Source organism: Manihot esculenta, chromosome 4 (assembly GCF_001659605.2).
Source record: "Manihot esculenta cultivar AM560-2 chromosome 4, M.esculenta_v8, whole genome shotgun sequence".
Classification (NCBI taxonomy): domain Eukaryota; kingdom Viridiplantae; phylum Streptophyta; class Magnoliopsida; order Malpighiales; family Euphorbiaceae; genus Manihot; species Manihot esculenta.
Window position 1 is genome coordinate 28,501,002 of NC_035164.2, and position 19,463 is coordinate 28,520,464.

General features: G+C 31.2%; 3 protein-coding genes across 6 annotated transcripts; 1 reads left to right on the forward strand and 2 right to left on the reverse strand.

Moving 5' to 3' along the window:
* Positions 1-4,607: 4,607 nt before the first annotated feature.
* On the forward strand, positions 4,608-8,542 carry LOC110612825 (B-box zinc finger protein 19). 2 transcript variants are annotated; one of them, XM_021753641.2, is made up of 6 exons: positions 4,608-5,021; positions 6,078-6,174; positions 6,278-6,393; positions 6,485-6,721; positions 6,857-6,942; positions 8,294-8,542. In XM_021753641.2, exons 1-6 carry the CDS (start codon positions 4,929-4,931, stop codon positions 8,295-8,297), a joined length of 633 nt encoding a protein of 210 aa, XP_021609333.1. In that variant the 5' UTR covers positions 4,608-4,928; the 3' UTR covers positions 8,298-8,542. The 2 variants fall into 2 exon arrangements, with proteins under 2 accessions (XP_021609333.1, XP_021609334.1); XM_021753642.2 differs by having other exon boundaries at positions 6,863-6,942.
* A 1,343-nt stretch (positions 8,543-9,885) lies between these two features.
* On the reverse strand, positions 9,886-12,135 carry LOC110612823 (fructose-bisphosphate aldolase 1, chloroplastic). The gene is made up of 6 exons (XM_021753638.2): positions 11,831-12,135; positions 11,214-11,483; positions 11,011-11,120; positions 10,823-10,913; positions 10,464-10,733; positions 9,886-10,370 (listed from the first exon to the last, which is right to left on the reverse strand). Exons 1-6 carry the CDS (start codon positions 11,999-12,001, stop codon positions 10,092-10,094), a joined length of 1,191 nt encoding a protein of 396 aa, XP_021609330.1. The 5' UTR covers positions 12,002-12,135; the 3' UTR covers positions 9,886-10,091.
* Positions 12,136-13,146: 1,011 nt separating this feature from the next.
* Positions 13,147-14,881, reverse strand: LOC110612824. Of its 3 annotated transcripts, none has more exons than XM_021753639.2 (2): positions 14,762-14,881; positions 13,147-14,047 (listed from the first exon to the last, which is right to left on the reverse strand). In XM_021753639.2, the coding sequence occupies exons 1-2, from the start codon at positions 14,879-14,881 to the stop codon at positions 13,235-13,237; spliced, it is 933 nt and encodes a 310-aa protein (XP_021609331.2). In that variant the 3' UTR covers positions 13,147-13,234. The 3 variants fall into 3 exon arrangements, with proteins under 3 accessions (XP_021609331.2, XP_021609332.1, XP_043811756.1); XM_021753640.2 differs by lacking the exon at positions 14,762-14,881 and adding an exon at positions 14,529-14,736; XM_043955821.1 differs by lacking the exon at positions 14,762-14,881 and adding an exon at positions 14,576-14,732.
* Positions 14,882-19,463: the final 4,582 nt, after the last annotated feature.

The window sequence follows — 19,463 nt, forward strand, 5'->3', positions numbered from 1 at the left end:
TATTTTTTAGTTCAACGCATCTCATTATACTTATTTTTCTCTTCAGATTACTGACTTAGCATCAAAATGTCTTCAGATTACTGACTTAACATCAAAATAACTGCCGTAAGCGTCAACCACCTTACTCATTATTTTTTTTATAAATTGATCAATTACAATGCAATCTCATTTCAATTATATCAATAAATTTACTAGATATTTATATCTAAATTTCATTTATTATCCATAAATATAGAGATATCATAATCGATTTTCAATTTTAGGATATAAAATTTTTAAAATTAAATTTAACTATTTTTTTAATAAAAATACTCATAATAAATTATTATTATATAGTTGTCTGTTAAAAATTTATATTTAATTTAATATTAAAAAAAATATTTGATATATTTCAGAAGCTCTATTTAGATATTAAATTTGTATATGAGCATGGACCCATGTTTGATTTTCATGCTATAAAATAATTGATAGTGAGCCATTACTACTAACAATTTAATCCGCTGTAGCACAAAAAAAACTGGTCAATTCTGATAATCATCCGGGTTCGATTCCCGGCAGCGGAATTCTTTTCTTAATCAAATAAGTATTTTCACAGCCAATGCCATGTGATTAAATCAGAAAACGGATTTTTCAGTTTGAGGCAAGCCCAACTCATCTGGGCCCAAGCTCAGTCTACTCTACGTGTCAGGAAAACAGAGTCCCCAACCATGACCCAGACTTATATCATACGTGGCAAGAAACTATTGGCTAAGTGAAAACTATTTTACAAGAAAACTTCTGGATGGTATTTGATGTAGCAAAACAAAACATCCTTGAATTAAAATAATTAAAAAAAAAAAGAAAAAAGAAAAAAAAAGCATTGGCCTTGGAAAAAAACATAGAGAGATTAGTGGTTCTCAATGGATTGGAAGTTGCTTTCAAAAAACACGTGCTTTTTTAAGCTTTGTTTGTGGCTATCAATCATTCAACACTTATTTTTTATTTTGAATTTAGTAATTATAAAAAACTCATGATTGCAAATATCCATTATATTACTAAAATTCATGACTTTTAGGTTTTTCTATTATAATTTTGAATTTTTTATTTATAATTATTGAAGAACTATTCCTAACCCATATATTATTAAACATTTCAAATAAAAAATTTAACAGTTATTTTAATTGGTTAATACATTTATTTTTTTAAATAAAAATTATCATGTATTATATTATTAAAAATTATAACCTAATCTCATAAAATAAAATAAATAGCTTAAGACAATCTTCATAATCTTTTAATTTTAATGTCAATGTTTTTAAATGATATAATTTATATATAAAATTAATAATAATCAAACTTATAATTTTATAATATATATAATTATTTTAAAATAATTTAAAAAATTAAATAAAAAATATATAAATTAATGTAATTCGAAATACATAAATTAAAACTTTAAAAAAAAATCATGCATGTTAATTTGAAATATGTAAGTAAATATAAGAAATTGAAATGATAACAACGATTTCTCGTTTCGGAGACACCAAAATTATTGTTGTCCTTTTGTACTTGGCGTCCTTCTGCGATCGAAACAAACAGATTTGTTCAAGTTTTACACATGCTCTCAGATGAGTGAAACTCACTTACCAAAAGCGCCATACAGGCTTGTGGCATCACCATCAAACGTGGTTTTCACAGTCCTTGAGGGAGCGTGTGTCATAATATTCCTCATCCACTATTAACAGCAAAGGAACAGATCACCGAAATGAATAAACTCGACTATAATAAACTCTTTGAAAAAAAAAAAAAAGCTATAATAAACTCCATTTGAGCAAACGCGCGGATACTCGAATGCATGCATCACACTCGTCATCTCCGCCACGAGTTCTTTTTTTATTTTTTATTTTTCTTCCTAGATTCATTTTTTTTTTATATAAATCAATTTTACTTAAAAACTAAACTTAACGCCGTCGAATTTTAAACTTTAATACATTATATTATATAATATAAATATATTATTTAGAGCTTGCATTATATAAAATTAAAAAAATTATTCAAAATTAATTTATAAGTTCTTTTTTGTTCTATACTGGTTATATATATGAAAATATTTTTTTTCCAGTTAATATCTATATACTAGGCCGGGACGGAGGGAAGGTAAAATAAGGGGTACGTGCCGTACCAGAGACCGAAAAATGCTTTGAAGGGAATGAAGGTGCCGCAGCGGCGCAGCCGGTGGTGCTACAGCAATACAGTTGCAGCCGATAGTGCACTACCAAAGGAAAACTCCTGACTTCGCCACTAATACTAGGCTAACTCGTAAATAATTGATATAACACCATTTTTTTTATCTTTTAATTTTTAATTTTAGAATATTTTGAGCAAAAACTCATTATTATTATTATTATTATTATTATACTCTGTAAATATTTATAGCATAAGGATAATTTAATTCTATAAATTTATTATTATCATGATTATAAAGTCAATGGTTTATAGTTGCGATAAATTTTATTTTACTTTTTATAAAAAATTAATAGAGATAGAAACTCACTGCTTTATTTTTTTATTGATTCTAAAATTAAGATACAGTATATCTATTTTTAAAAGAAATTATATATATAAGTCTAAATATTCTATTCAAATAAAAAATTATCAAATTAAATTAATTTAAAATTTTAATTTAATTTTTTATTTTTTATTCAATTTAATTTTTATTTTTAAAAAAATTAAATATTTTAATTTAGTTTAATTTTAATTATAAATTAAAGAAATTAAATGAACCGATAATAATTTGATGGTCGATAACTAATAAATAATATAATATATATATATACTAATTTTAAAATAAATTTGGATACACTATATTTTAACCTCTAATTTTTAAAAATGATTAATAAATTATTTTTTTAGCTAAATAATTTAATCTGTATTTTTAGTTTATCTAAAAATTCGTCATTCTATTTTTTAAAAATGTTAAGTCAAAGACTGATAATTGGTAAAACGTTTAAATTTTTTTTTAAATATCTTTTTTTCATCCATTTAAATTATTAAAAATTAAAATATTTTAATAATTAAAAATTAAAAAATAAAAATATTTAAAATTAATTGAATTTTAATAATTCAAATTATTAATGTTGTAATACTGAAATCATTAGAAAGTTAAAAGAAATTATGTAATAATAAGTAAAGGATCAAAATATTTAATATTTATTAAATTTATTTATTATATTAAAATGTATTATAAAATGCCAATAGAAAGAATAAAGTATTAAGAATTATAATTTAGTTAATATTTTAAATTTAAAAAATAAAATAAAAATATTTAAATTCATATAACGATAAGAATTCAATAAAAAGTCTAATTTTTGAATAAATGGAATATATAAATATTTAAGTGTTTAATTTTAAAAATATCAAAATTGATATATTAATATAACTAAAATTTAATTTAAAATATATTTTATTTAATAAATTTTTTTAATAATATTATTTAAAAAATTACTATTTATATATAAAAATATATTCTTTAATTTTTTTATTTTTTATTTTAAAAAATATATTAAAATATTATTAAAATTTAAAAAATATATTAAATTGTGATTAAAACTTTTAAAAATACAGTTTTATAAATTTGCTAGATTAATTAATAATTTTTTTCATATTATACAAATTAAATAATAAAATATTTAATATTTAAAATTAATGAAAAACTGATTAATAATTTTTTAATATTTTAATATATTTTTTAAAATTAATAAATAAATTATTAAATTTTTTTAAATAAATAAATTATATTTTAATTTTTAAATATTAACATAATTAATGTATCAGTACATATATTTTTAAACTCAAACATTTAAATTTTTATACAATTATTTCATTCAAATTAAAAATTCTTATATTAATTAACCGATTAAAAAATAAAATAAATATTTTAAATACTTAAAATATTTTTATAAACACTAAAATTTTTTTCATAAAAATTTATATTTTATAAATTATATTTTAATTTTTAAATTTTAACATAATTATTGATTCAATTTTTATATTTTTAAAATTAAAATTTTAAATTTTTTTATATTTAATATATTTAAAATTATAATTTTTTTATTTATTATAGATATTAATTTAAAATTAATAAATAATTACTTTTCTTTATTTTTAAAATACATTTTATAAAAACTTATAACTTATTTAAAGTTATTTAATATTATTTAAAAGTAATTAAAATTATAAATATTTTTTAAAATTTTCTATAGAAATTTAAGTATTTTTTTAAATAAAAAATTAAAATATTTAAATTATAATAGATGAGATCAACCAATAATTATAAAAATTTAAATATATAATTTTAAAAATATAGAAATTAATTAATTAATTAATTATATTAAAAATTAAAAATTTAAGTGTAATTAATTAATTTAAAAAAAAATAAAAATATTTTTATATTTTTAATAATAAAAATAAATAGAGTAATTTTTAATTTAAATTAAAAAAATTAATTATATAATTTTAAAAATAAAAAATCAATTTATAAATTATATTAAATTCAAAGATGAATATGTAATTTATCCTCCCTTTATATCAAGTGACCATTTTATTTATTTACAATAAATAATGGAATTGGATTCATCAGAAAGCAAACGTGTCGAGGAAAAGAAGCCAGTAGTGAGGAGAGATACGACAGAACAGAGCCCGAAACTGTTCCCAGTTCCTGAGATTCCAGAAGAGACGACTTCCACTCTTCTCTCTCCTCCCATCTTCTCTGCTTCTTCTTCTTCTTCTTCTTCTCTCTCTCAATCTTCCTCTGATTTCCTTACTCAAGACTCTGCAAACCACTGAAATGGCGTTCAAGAGAAGCAAGGACCAACAGTTTATTGCGCAGATTGAAGAATAAAGACTAAATTATTGAGTCATTTTATATATAAAATAAGGAAAAAACAGAAATGCGTACGCTTTGCGACGTGTGCGAGAGCGCCGCCGCTATCCTCTTTTGCGCCGCCGACGAAGCCGCTCTTTGCCGCTCTTGTGACGAGAAGGTAGTTTTCCTTCAATTGAAAAAAAAATTGATTAGTGAATCTGTGGTTAAGTTTATCGAAGTGGACAGTTGGATTTAGATGTGTATTTGTGGAAATTTTGAATGAGTTGATATGGTTCATATGTTTTTAAAGCTTGAAGTAACTGTTACCAATTGGATTGTTATATTCTGTTTGTTTTGAGGGAACTGAGGGGAAATGGGAAGAAAAGGAATCAATTTAATTTCTTTTGTTTGGATGACATAAATGAAAGGGAGGGAACTAACTCACCTAATGCTTCCTTCAACCTGGAGGGAAATGATAGAAAATTGAACTTTCTATGATATCGTCTTAGTCAATATAAGTATGGATCCTTGATTCGGGGCATCATGGTACAAATATAATTCCCTTTCATCAATTTCCTGAATAAAACATACGAACAATCAAAGAGTTTCTGAATTTCTTTCTGAATCTCCTGTTCTTTACCTACAGTATTTGCTTGCATAACTGAATACAAGTATAATCTGATAATCACGTTATCCTAGGGATAACTCTAGGAATAATGTTCTCAAATTGCTCACGTGAAGTTTTGGAACTTTGAATATCTCTTGTGGAATATGTGTGGGCTTTATTAGCATGTGATCACATCAGTTGACCTTTTATCAAATTGAAGAAAATAGGTGTTTACTATATCTTTTATTGCTAGGCTGCCCTTTTTTTCTTTTTTTCCTTATGTGATTCAGCCATTTAATGCCTCTAAAGGGATACCTTAGAGTTAATGGTTGAAACATTTGTTGAGAGGTTATGAGTTCAAATTTTCATCGTGATTGTTTGGGGTTGCGGTGGGAGATTGATTTATGGCAATGGGGACTAATGTAACTGATGAGTGTGGATTTACCCATTATCACTCATTTATTTTTAGTTAAATGTGGATAGTGGATTATCTGTTTTCATAATGATTTATCCAGGGTCTGCTTGTATAATTTTCGAACTTTTCTTCCAGGTCTCTCTAGTATTTTTTTTAACTCAATACAAAAAAAAGGTACTGGATTATGTGTTCTTTATGCTCTGGAGTTGCAGGTCCATTTGTGTAACAAGCTTGCTAGTCGACATGTACGCGTTGGGCTTGCTGATCCTAGTGATGTGCCCCGTTGTGACATATGTGAAAATGCACCTGGTATAGGTTTTTAACGTTTAATAGTTTTGCTTTTGCAAGGATATGCACTTTTAATTGTGCTCAAGTGTTTGAGTTTTATGCTTCTCTTGCAACATGCATGTAGCTTTCTTTTACTGTGAGATAGATGGTAGCTCCCTCTGTCTGCAATGTGATATGATTGTGCATGTTGGTGGTAAAAGAACCCATGGAAGATATCTCCTATTGAGGCAGAGAGTTGAGGTTTGTGTCTCTGGACTGGGAGCTGGGTGTTATCTTTTCTGTAAAGAAGGTTCCCAAAATTAATATGTTTCTCTTTGATTGTCTGATTTAGTTTCCAGGGGATAAGCCTAGCAATCTGGATGAATTCGGACAACAACCTCTTGATCAAAATGAAGTAAGGAAGGACCAAAATCAGCCACCTAAACTCGTCATGAGAGACAGTAAGCAAAATCACATAGAATCTCCCATTCCAGTGATGGAGAATAACAGTCATGGTAAGATTGAAAATAAATTGATCGATCTTAATGCCAGACCTCAGCGGATACACGGGCAAAATTCTACTAACCAGGTATACCCTTTTCCATTGACCATTATGTTTGTATTTTTCAGTCTGTGACTTCACATTCATATGCATGCTAAGAAATGTAGTTTTATGCATGAGATTTACATCTTAAAAAAGCTGCTCGGTTTTGTGTGTTTGAAGGAACAGGGTATAGATGTTATGAGCAGTTCTAATCATGAATCTGCAAGTGTGGTTCCGGTTGGGTCCTTCAAAAGAGAGCATGAAAAGTAAGCAAGATTTAATCTACATACTTTGTAATTGATCAAGTCTGGTCCTTATGTATTTTTTTTTTTTCCTTTTGTTATTTTTAAACTAGGATGATGTCATAGGAAAGCTTTGAGCTAGCTTTGAAATTACAATTCTTGAACTAATGGATAGACATAACCTGTTATCAAAAACTTGAAGCTACTGATTGTAAAATGTTAAGAATTTGATATTAAGCTTGACTTCAGAAGGATGCTCATGTGCTTGAAAAGGTAAATTTTTACAGTTGCATCTCGATAATATGCTTGACTGCTTGTGGTTCAGATCGACGTCAGAATTTAGTGTTTGTTATGCTGGATGATTACACTGCCTCATTCATTGACCTTTCCTGGACGTTACACTTGTTCACATTTTTCAGATGTCAGGTTAGATATTAGATAAAATATGCATCATTTAGTTTTGTTGATAAGTTCCAAGACATTGATAACAAGTTGCTTAATAGGATTGAAGACAGTGGTTCAGGTACTGAACAGAATTTTAAAAACAGTCTTCACATCTTCTGTCATTGATAATTGTTTGTTGATTGAAGAGGGGACTATAGCTTGGCTGATGGACAGAATTAACAACCTGAGATTTTTCGGGTCTTCTTTTATCCACTTGTATAGGTCTACAGCTAGTTCTGTGTGAATATGCATTGTTTGCAAGTGCATATTCTGCAGATACCCTCATATGTTTTTGTTTTCGTTAAGTGGTTAATTTTCAGAGTGCTTGACTTATGTGTTTGCGGATATGTGGGCTTCTTGATGAACAGGATTTGTTTTTTTTTTTAAAAAAAAGAAAAGAAGAAGGATGTAATGTGAGCTTGAATAACAGTGTATTATTAGCTTTACAATGAAGGCATTTGCTAGAGGCCTTAACCAATAAATGTCGCTCTAGAGTGAATACTAGTAGAACTGTTGAACAAAAGTGGACTTAGTGTAATGTGCAGTTGTGGAGAAATGGAGGAAATGTTAGTCATGAGTATATCCTCATCATAAAGTGCAATTTGACTAGATTTGGAGAGTGATTGTTGAAGAACGCATTTAAATTGGTAGAATTGTTTGAATATCAAATCAACTACCCCAATTTATATGATGTGGGACATGAGATTTCTTCTACTTGTTTGTGCTGTTTCTGGTTTATCCTCTCGCCATTCGTACTTTGTCTTGTGTTCAAGGTGCGGTCTTATTTTTTCATAGTTTTGACTTTATTGCCCGGAGAATTAATCTCTAGCATATCATTTGGTCTGTGCATGTGTTTGCACTTTGTTGAAGAGTCTTTACCATCTCAGAATAATGTGGACTCCTCTCTCATACTTCTAATTTGTGTCTGCAGGTAATTTTGGATGCCTTATGACAAGTTGAGTAGAGCGGCCTGCGTTATACTCTTATTCGAATTTCTTTAGGTTAGGTTTTCATCCCTTGTGCAAAGTTGTTTAGATAGTGATAACTGCGTCCTGTATATCTAGAGCAAGATAGCCTGTGTTATCCATCTACTGGCTGAACACACCCACTGCCTGCTGGTCCTTGCTTTTATATTCAATAAAGTGGTTGTGTTTCATTTGAATTGACAATTTTTTTTTTTCAACATCAAATGAATTTGCTTTCACCACTTGACATCAAACTGATAAATGTACACAAATTCAATGGATACCTCCAATAACGTTACAATCTGCGGAGGATGCTATGTTCATGTCTGACTATCTTCTAATCCACTCGGCGTGCCGACTGAATCTCTTGTCCCATCCATAACCTTTCTCCTCTGAGTGATGGAATTTTTTTAACCTAAACTTCGTCTATCAGATTAAGGAGCAAATTGTATAGCAGGATTCACAAGTAAAATGATAAGAGTATAATTTTGCTGTTATGAGATTAATATAGACTATAATTCCTGCCTCGTATATTAGTGGACCACAATGTGCTTAGTTAATGATCGCACGGCCCCTTGGCGGTTTTCCTACAAGACGGGTGCCACTAAGGAACATTGACAATTGATGGAAATCTGTTGCCCTGGCTTGCTTCGGTGTGGTTATCATCATCAAGCCATCCGCCGGTTAACCTATGGTGCCTCTTTCTGGACGGTTGTTAAATTAAGAGCAAGTGCTGGTTGAACATTAGGTTAATTTGATATGGGGTTAAGTTACTTAAACGCTCTAGTTTGAGAGGTGAACAGTAATAAGGGTAAAAAAAAAGCAAGGTAACTCTTTCTTATATTGTTTGATCCAAACGACCTAAAGAGCTGAACTTTTGAAAAAGTTAAGAAAAATTGTTTAATAAAGAAGTAGAATTATAGCACTTTCTGAAAACTTAAAATTTTCAGTTCCTGAATTTAGTTATGCTTTAACACTTGGGTTGCAGTAGGATTTGAACTTAAATTTGTTGAGGCTTGGCAGTGTTTGAAGCATCTGCTGGTCCTATGTGTTGAGGATATCAATAAAAGGTCCCATTCCTCATTGTTACTCAGCAATTTTTGCCTTCTTGGACTTTGTAAAGCATGGACATGAGGTCCTGCCAAAAGATGAGGATTTGTATTGCCCATTTCAAGAAGAATGCCTCAACTAAATAAACCCCACTTAGCCATTCTGTTTGTTGATCCATATCAAACTCTACTTTGGCTAATCTATTTCAGCACCTTCTGCTTTAGCTACATGACTGATCAAACTACTCACAGCTAACTTTTTGACTTGCTAGTAAACTTTTCTAACTTGGATTTGTGTCTATGAATTTCTCTCAAGCTACTGTAATTAGCCTGGTTAAAATTGACTTGAATAATTATTAAATTTATTTTTCATCTAATCTAAAATAGTTAATTCAAATTATTTAATAGTTTTAAATTAGTTATCGTAAATCTTTTACAAATTTTTTATCCTGCCGATGTGGGACGCTATGGTTAACTTTCCCCTTAATATAGAATATGACTAGAGATGATTAAACAAAATGAAGCATTTCAGTATATGGTGCATCATATCAAGTACACACTAACTAATCTCATCAGCAAATGGCTTATTAAGTGGTGGCTAAAAGTACATGTTATAACAAAGAACAAAAATAGTCTGCAAGGCTATAAAGCATTTTAACACACAGTGAGAAATTAATCTTGCATTTGATTTCTCCTTCAACCTTCATTCTGTAGCTTAGTACACGTAGCCCTTGACGAACATTCCTTTCTTGGCTTCCTCTGATTCTCCTTCGCCGGTGTACTTGCCAAGCTGAGCAAGTGAGTTGGCCTTGGCACGGATAAGAAGTGCCTCCTGAGCAGCCTGGACATTCTCAGGTCTGCCAGCCCAGGTCTTGAGGCAAGTGTTCTGGAGAGCTCTTGCATATGAGAAGGACACATGCCATGGGTTTGGACCTTGGTTCATGGCGTTCAGGTTCAAGGTTGCTTCAACCTCAGATTGTCCACCAGACAAGAACTGCACCATCAAATTGTTCACCGTCAATCGTACATAACTTAATTTTTGCGAAATGAACGGAGCCTAGATAAATAAAAGGAGACAGGCACTTGCCATGATTCCGGGAACGGCTGGGGGGATTCTCCTCTTGAGGAGATTGAGGGTGTAGTCTGCAACCTGCTGAGGAGTGGCCCTGTCTTTGCATTCAGCTCCAGGAGTAACCATGCTAGGCTTGAGAAGAATACCCTCAAACATGACATTGTTCTCAGCCAAGTAGAAGAAAACCTCAGCCCAGACCTTCTGTGCTACTTCAAATGTCCTATCAATGCCATGCTCACCATCAAGCAAGATTTCTGGCTCCACAATTGGGACCAATCCATTGTCCTACAGATCCCAGCAACAAAATTTCCTCAATCAGACATATATATTTTTTATAAGAGATTAGAAAAAAGAATGGCAATGCAGACACATACTTGAGAAACAGCAGCATAGCGGGCGAGACCCCAGGCAGCTTCCTTCACAGCCAGAGCAGATGGGCCATTGGGGATGCTCACAACAGTACGCCTAATCCATTGTGTTATGAACAATTCTATCAGAAACTAATTCAAATATTTGATTCAGTATATGTATAATGAAAGTGAGAGAGTCAGATTTCTCATACCATTTGGCGAAACGAGCACCTTGCTGGTAATAAGCAGCTGTGCGGGAGGCGAGACCATCAAGACCTTGGCACCATGACTCATTGTTGGAACCAGGAAGAGGCACCAAACCCTGTAAAGTTCTCATTGTTCAACCAATACAATCATCTTCAATATAAAATTGTTCTAATATTTATGTATGATTTACATACGAACTGAACTTTACCTTGTCGACTTTGATACCAGGGACAATGTTTTGCTCAACAAGAACATCAACCATCTTCTTGCCATCAGTGGTGGATTGGTAGAGAGTCTCTTCAAAGAGAATAGAACCAGAAATGTATTGGCCGAGGCCAGGAGCTGTCACCAGAAGGGTTCGGTAGGCCTGGCGGTTAGCCTCTGTGTTCTCCAATCCAATTGATGCAAGACGTTTCCCGCAGGTAGCATTGGACTCATCCATGGCCAAAATACCACGTCCAGGTGATGCAATGGTTTTCTACATGCCCAAGGAACAAAACCCATCAAGGAATTTTAGCAGGCAAAAAAATTTCTAGCTTGTTAACTAGTTTCTTCTTAGTTTTCCACAACCCATAGTGGAAAATTTACTATTTACTATATGTAAGATAATTAATTTCTTATATTTAGATATTTTAAATTTTTTACAATATTTAATAGTGAAAATTAATTGGAGATTAATTAATAAATATTTTAGTATATTTCTCAAAACTTACGAAATAATTAATAGGTTTCTCCATTTTACAGTGACGGAATAGTAATTTTCCTTTCTTAAGCGCTGTTCAAGTTTGGTTAAGAGTGATTGAAAAAGTTTCAGAAATAACATACCGCAGTCTTGACAAGCTCATCAGCGTAGGAGCCAGCACGAATGGTGAGGGCAGAGGGGGCAGTGGGGTGGCACCGGATAATGGAGGCGGAAGGCTGCCGGAGGGACTGGCCCTTCACAAACTCAGACTTGTCAAGAACTGGTGAGGACTTGAGAAGTGATGCTGAGGCCATTTTTTTTTTCTTTCTTCCTTTCTTGGCTCTGCTCTGCTGCTAGCTTTTGCTTGAGAAGATAGAGGCCTTAAAAATACTCTACAATCTTATCTGCTATTCTTCTAAGTTAGTGCCTCTTTACCACGTAAATGCATATGTAGTCACTGTATTTATATTTGGCTTTTGTGTTATCATAAGATGTCACATTTGAGGCTGTGGTGAGTCTACAAATGAGTATTCGCCACGTGGATGATAGCATGGTAGAGTTGGCATTAGAGTATCGGTGGTTGATATGGATGGTGTTATTCTCACCTCGTAAATAATTTGAAATTTGTGTCCCAAAGATCAGATTTTTTTCTTGCAGAAAACTGGACAAATGCATCAAACTCAGTGATGTACTGAGCATTCCAATAAGAGTTGTTTCATAGATTCCTCCAGAAAGCAAGTGTGAGGCTCTAATCTCCCATATTTGTTTTCTAGCTTCATTTGATTAATGGTTATGGTTTTTTGATGGATTTTGCATCCATGTCAACGGCAGAGAGCTTGCCAGATCAGCTACTCCATGTGATTGGATCAAGAATATCAATGCCACATAAGCATTAGTGGGTCCAAGTATCATTGGGTTGGGTCCATTTTCCTGAATCCCCCCCTCCCCCAACCAAATTGCAAGCTTGGTACTATAGTGATGCGTGGCTGATCTCCCTTCACAACTTAGAAGCTTTGTTGATTCAATGTTTTGTACATCATTTGTGGTGGAGCCACTTGTCATTCTTCACAAAGAACTATTGCCTTCAGTCTCTATGCAGGCAAGGTGAGGCGAGGTAAGGTGTTACATCTGAGCTTTTATCAGATGTGCTCCATACAGAATCTTAATGCAAAATATTTAAAGAGAGGATCATTTTCCTGGGTATTTAATTTAATGAAAGTTTGTAATTTACTCATGTTTCAATTGTATTATATTTTTCATTTCGTATGATAGAAAGATTCATTCCATTCCAGTACAGCATCACCAAATGCCTTGCAACTGTCAGAAGGTGTTTGGCATCGAATTCAAGGGTTCAAAAAGTGTTTTTTGAAAAGCACCATTTTAGATCTATTTTAGTATCCTTATAACTAAATTATGTCAAAAATGATTTTAAGTTATTTTTTAATATTTTCAAAATAATGTTGTTAAGAAATTGTTCAGCTCTAATGGCAATGCCAAATAGGCCCTTAGTGTCAACCTTTCAACAAGGTAGATGTTAACATGTTCTTCTAGTTAGAATGGACACCCAAAGACAGGTCTGCAATGCCAGCAATTAAATCAACAACTGATTCTTCTTCAAAATCCTTCCACGCTCCTATATCATCAGTCCTTGATGACATCAATATATCATTACTTTCTGAAAGGGCCTTGTTCAACTGTTTAACAAGTTGATCTTCCTCTGATGGAATGCTCAAATCCCAGATCCTAAAGATATTCTCAGTTGATGGCTCTATCTCATCTGTTGAAGAACCAACATCAAGTCCTGAATCAATGGATTCACTCATTCTTAGGTATTCCTCCTCGTAATTTGGCAGAAAAGCATTTCCCAGAGAAGTTTCTGAGAGTTCTTGAAAATGTTGTGATAATGAATTGCCACTCTGCTCCTTGATTGGGAAATCATCACTACTTGTTTCAATTTCTTTGTTGATTTGTATAGAACCATCTTCAGTCACTCCGGAGGACTCGACTATTTCTGGTTCAGCAGAATCAAGCATCTCAATGGCAGCTCCTCCAGGAAAGCCATCAGTTCCAGGTGCAGATAACTCCTGTGATCCAGGTTGTAAACCAAGGATTTCTATTAAGGCATCTTTCATATAACTCCAGTCACTATCTGAAATTTCTGGATCTTTAACCAAGCAAGAATCAACCCATGCTATTTCTTCAGGTGAAAGAGAATCCCCATGCTGCTTAGAATTCAATGAATCGATAAGAGAAGAAATAGAACCCTCTACTATATATTCACTTGAAGCCATAGCTAATGATTTGTAGAAAACAATGTCTGTATGAAGAAAACAGACAGCCTTATGTACAGTCAACCAAACCTGCAGAGGCGAAAACAATGCTCAAGTCAAATGCAAGAGGTCCAAAAATTGACTATTTTGCTGAATCTGAGTCTTGGGCACATTCTAATTAGTGAAGCCTACTAGGCCATACACTTCCAGAACAGTTCATAAAGTGTTAAATCTTGGGAATGAGATGCCATTTAGGAAGTGTTGAAACCCATTTCTTTTCATTTTGAATGCCGATGTTTTGATGCATATTTTTATCAAATAAAACGAAAATTTGACCTTGAACATGAAACAATTCTATCTACAATAAACAAAAAGGTTTTTGGAAAAGCCAAGTAGGAAACTTCAGCTCTCCAAACAATGAAAGAAAAGATAAGCAAATCAAGCCAAATGCCCAACTCTCAGAATCTACAGTTTAGCAGAGCAGCGACAACACGAAAAAACCAAGTTCTACAAACATGGCTCTATACAGCTAGCACCTTACAATTTATCTAACGCCACAAATTCTAATTACCTAATCTAATGGATAAGTATTCAAACAAGAAAACAAGTTCTTCATACTCAAATATGATCCTATAGCAACTCCATGAGGCTTTCTGGAACAATCATGAGATTCTCTATATCAGAAACCATCCTAATTCAGAATTTCATAATCTAAAACCATTCAAGTTGGAAAATTAAAGATGAACAGAAGTGAATCGGCAATAAAGGTTAAGCTCTCAATTGAAGAAGAAGTGAAAAACGCACCTGTATTGGAGACGCAAAAACCTGATTACTTGTAGAGGAATTTGAATGGGGAGTGATCGGATAGAGAGCGCCGGCCGCCGGAAGAAATGAATTCAAGCGACGTAGTTTGCATAAATTCATTCGTTTTGAGAAGATTAAAAAAAAAATCACTTAGTCTTTATAAATTTATTGGTTTATTAGTTTATATTTCCTTAATTTTAACGTTAAATATTATAAAAAAATTTAAGATAGGTTTAATATAAAAAATTAATGAATAAATTTTTAAAAAATATAAAAAATTAATGAATAAATTTTAAAATAATATAAACTAAATAATAAAATACAAAAATTAATAAAAAAAATAATTAATAATTTTTTTAAAATATTAAAAATATTTTAATATATTTTTTAAAACTAAAAAATTAATTAATAAATTTTTTTATATCATAATAACTAAATAATATTTTTTTAAAAAAAAATAAATTATAATTTAATTCCTTAATTTAGTGAAATCTTTATACTACTCTTATATTCTTAGAAATCAGCAATTTAATCCCTGTAATTTTTTAATTTAATTTATAATTTACTCTCAAAAATTTTATATATTTTGATTTTTATATTTTAGATATATATAATAAATTAGCACTGAAAGATAATATAATTATAATAACTTAACTATATTTTTTTCTCTATTTTAACTATACTCTTTTCTCCACATGGACTAATGTATTGATTTTTTAAAATTATAAATATCAAATAGCTAAATTTTAAAAACATAAAAATTAATGTTTGATTTTACTAAATTGTAAATACCAAATTATATTTTACTTTAAACAAAAAATTGGAGGTGAGTAATTTTATTTATTTTGGAATTAAAGATTTTATAATAATTTAATTTAATTAAATTTTTTTATTAATTTTCTTATTTGAAATAAAATAATTTTTTAATTTAAAATAATTCATAAAATTATGTATAGATTTGTAAAATTTTATTTTAATTTTTTTATAAAAAATCACTCAAATGAAACTTTTATAATAAAAAATTTTTGAATTAAATTAGATTAAGTAAATTAATTCAGTTTGACTAATCGGTTGGAATTAATGTTTTTAGACAACATTGATTGTTGATTTGATTCTAAAATTTTCATAAAAAAAAAAAATAAAGATGCTATTATTTTCAAGGCATGTGATAAGATAAGGCTCAAATGTGGTCTAGAATCTAGATTAGTATGAGAAATTTTTCATTTTATAGTGAAAAAAATATATTATTAAAATTAGGATAAAAAGAAAAATAATTTTAAATTCAATGTTGTTAATAAAATAAATTTTAGGAGAAAAAAATATACTTACCGAATTGATATATGATATAATTGTATTGTGATATTAAAAATATTATTTAATAGATTATTGCATTGTATAGTTGGATAATAGTCTCTAACTGCAAAAGTGGTTGCATAACATCATCTATGAGAATTTATCAATTCACATGCCACGTGTGAACAATAACATAGGTATATCGTAATGGAGCATGGAATACATATAAGCTACAATAATAGTTAAAGAACCTAATATAACTAGATTAATACATAATTGAACATGTCATGATAGGATTTTGTATAGACCTTTATAAATCTTTAAGATATCTTTTATATTACATAATTGAACATGTTATATTGTTAGGATTTCATATAGGCCTTTATTATCCTGCATCTTTATGAGCCTCTAAGATATCTTTTATATTATGATGAATGTCCCGTTAGTCTTGTACATGTGAAAAAAATTGTAGTAGGTGCAGTATCAGTTAGCCATAAACCCCTCAATAATGGGATCTAATCCTCTATGAAAAGTAAGAAAGTCAAAATATTTTAATCAAATTCAAGGTGAAAAATGGGATTGCTTCCTCAGCAAAAAATGAGATAAAATTGAGTCAAAAGATCAACATAAAATTCACGAGGGAGTGAGATTTCTTTAGGATCCACTCCAATGTTTAGAAATTGATTAATTGGTAAAAATATATGTACTTATGTCCTGTCCAAGAAAGAGACCCAAGTCTTAGTAGTCCCGTTAAGTGGTGATTCAATATAGATTCTACATCTTAGAATCAAGTCAATTTTGGAGCAGCTTTGCGATAATGGAACCAACCAGTAAAAAGCATTAAGGTCGCAATGCACCAATTGCGATACAATTCAGTTGTAATTCATTAGTTATTCCATAGGCTCGTTATACCGGTCTATTAGGATGCCTCAATTGCATAATCATTGCACTTCCACTTACGCCTATTGTAATGATAAACGACTCGTTAAGGACAATTGATATGTTGAAGCGGGGGACAGGAAGGAGGCGTCTGACCAACCTGATGAACCGCCTTAAATGTGCTTCTTTGGCGTCTTTAAGTTTATGTTATGAGCTTATTCTAGTTCATATTAAGTAGAAGATGTTACGGGTCGGCCTTAGGAATTCGAAGATGTAATATCCGGCTAGACCCCGGCACCGGAATTCCTACCTTCCGGCGGAATCTCCGTTGGAATCCAGAATTTCTCGGATGTTGGAGCCTTCTAGAAGGGTAAAATAAAAGTTTTCTAAAATGTTTTTACATGTTTTATGGGTTTTACGAAGAAAGAAATTGAGTTTTGAAAGAAAAGACCAAGGAAGGAAAAAGTCAGGTTCGGCCGCCGAACATTGGCCTCTTGCGGAGGCACCTTTGGCCCCCGAAGGTGGTCTGGCCAGCCACCTATAAAAGGCCCCTTGTCCGAAAATGAGCGAGTTTTCTCTCTCTATTTTCGGGCATAGGTGAGATTTCGCCATTCCATAGTCGATTTGTTGTTTTTCTTCAATCCCTTCAAGTTTTAATGAGTTTTTACTTGGTTTTGAAGATTTTTGAGCTCAAGATCAAGTTTTGAAGCTTGGAGACCCCCGGAGCTCATTCCTCCACATCTCCAAGTTTGGGATCACATCTCCTCTCGATCTTCAAGAGGTAAGTGTAGATCCTTCTCTTCTTTCATGTTTTAAGTAAGTTTTAAGTAAGTTTTAAGTAAGTTTTAAGTAAGTTTTAAGAAGGGGTTAAGGGTTTTGATGCATGCTTTAGAGTAGATGTAGAATGTTAGGGTTTATGTTAGTTCTATGCTCAAATGTATATTATGTGATGCTTGTTGGGGTATAGGCTAGTCTTATGCCCCTATATGCTTGAAAATATGTTTATGCATGCTTTTGTGTATGTTGGTGTGAGTTGAGAGGTTTTGGGGTGGCTGGATGTGCTTGTGAGGCTTGGGTTCTGCCCTTTGGAAGAGCTCAGGTTCGGCCGTCGAAGCCAGGTTCGGCCGCCGAAGCCAGTTTCGGCCGCCGAACCTGCCTGGAGGCAGCTTTAGGCCGCCTAAACTCGCCCCGAAAGTTTGGACTTTCGGCTTTGGAGGGGAGTTTCGGTCGCCGAACCTACCCTCGAAAGTGCCTAAGTTTCGGCTTTGGAAGGACTTTTGGCCGCCGAACCCTGCCCCCGAAAGTGCATGACTTTCGGCTCTGGAGGGACCTTCGGCCGCCGAACCTGCCGCCGAAAGTCCCCTGTCCAGCCTTCCTTTACCTATTTTGCATGCATGTTTTATGATGTTTTAGGAGGTTTTTTGGGAGATGTTTAGAGTCGTGTTAGAGTATGTTTGGTATATGTGAAAGTTTAAAATTTTTATGCAAATGTATGATCATGTATGAGATTTATCAGGTATGACAGGATGTATAGTAGGTTTGCTACGGGTCCCGGCGATCTTAAGTCGATCTGGATCCTAGCGCTGGTAGCGGTCCGATTTTCGGGTCATTACAGAAGAGCTACCGACTTTATTTCTTATTAAGATTGCACTGCTCTTGGAGGAACAACTTAGATCTTCAACTTTTAACATGAAAGTCTCAATCCCAGTTCCATATTAAGAAAGTAGATGGACAAACTTCCGACTTTATTAGGATCCTTTCGGATTGGATAGCTCCTCTTCTAGTCGAGTAAGGTGCATACCTTCCCTCTGAAGTTCTTAAGAGGGACATCCTTTCTAATATGCCTTTTTCGGATAAAGATTAGCTTCTGATCTTCTTACCCTTGCCTCTTCTTCTTCATAGTCGTTGAGGTCTTTACTTACCTAGAAAGGTAGTCATCATTTAGTATTAGAAATAGAAGTAATCGACCTCTTTTTTATATATATATATTTTATTTGGGATTATATACTATTCATTTTTGTAGACTTTTATTGAATCCAGAAAAAAGATTGATTGTCCATTTTTTTAATATAATATATAATTTGATATAATATAAATATAAATATCTAAGACATATTTCTCATAATTCAAATTGATGGATATATGATTTCAGTCCCGAATAATATAACTGTTATAAAAATATTAATTTTTTAAATTCATCCATAAATTATTTTTAAAATATCAAATAAAGCTATTACTTATAAAAATTTAAGAGTGTGAAATTATATTCTTTTCCATTTATTAGCATTATTTAAATTTATTTAGTCATTTAATAATAGTTCAAAAGTAAATTTAGATAAAAAATAAAATTTAATATTTTAATTCTTATTGTATAATTCAAGTTCGTGTCAAACTAAAAAATATAGGTTAAAATATATTTGATATTTTTAAATTTAAATTATTATTTTACAAACATTTCAAATATAATATATTACTTTTGTAATTTATTTTAAATACATTTAACATATCAAAATAATTAAATTTATTTTTT

What these genes read in the sequence shown, in the direction of transcription:
- LOC110612825 (XM_021753641.2), top strand. Translation starts at nt 4,929, where the DNA reads ATGCGTACGCTTTGCGACGTGTGCGAGAGCGCCGCCGCTATCCTCTTT. An exon ending in GCCGCTCTTGTGACGAGAAG is followed by an intron (nt 5,022 to 6,077) that starts GTAGTTTTCCTT and finishes CTGGAGTTGCAG; the next exon opens with GTCCATTTGTGTAACAAGCT. An exon ending in TATTGAGGCAGAGAGTTGAG is followed by an intron (nt 6,394 to 6,484) that starts GTTTGTGTCTCT and finishes TGTCTGATTTAG; the next exon opens with TTTCCAGGGGATAAGCCTAG.
- LOC110612823 (XM_021753638.2), bottom strand. Translation starts at nt 12,001, where the DNA reads ATGGCCTCAGCATCACTTCTCAAGTCCTCACCAGTTCTTGACAAGTCT. An exon ending in ATGAGCTTGTCAAGACTGCG is followed by an intron (nt 11,484 to 11,830) that starts GTATGTTATTTC and finishes TTGGGCATGTAG; the next exon opens with AAAACCATTGCATCACCTGG. An exon ending in GGTGCTCGTTTCGCCAAATG is followed by an intron (nt 10,914 to 11,010) that starts GTATGAGAAATC and finishes ACAATGGATTAG; the next exon opens with GCGTACTGTTGTGAGCATCC.
- LOC110612824 (XM_021753639.2), bottom strand. Translation starts at nt 14,881, where the DNA reads ATGAATTTATGCAAACTACGTCGCTTGAATTCATTTCTTCCGGCGGCC. An exon ending in TTTTTGCGTCTCCAATACAG is followed by an intron (nt 14,048 to 14,761) that starts GTGCGTTTTTCA and finishes TCGCCTCTGCAG; the next exon opens with GTTTGGTTGACTGTACATAA.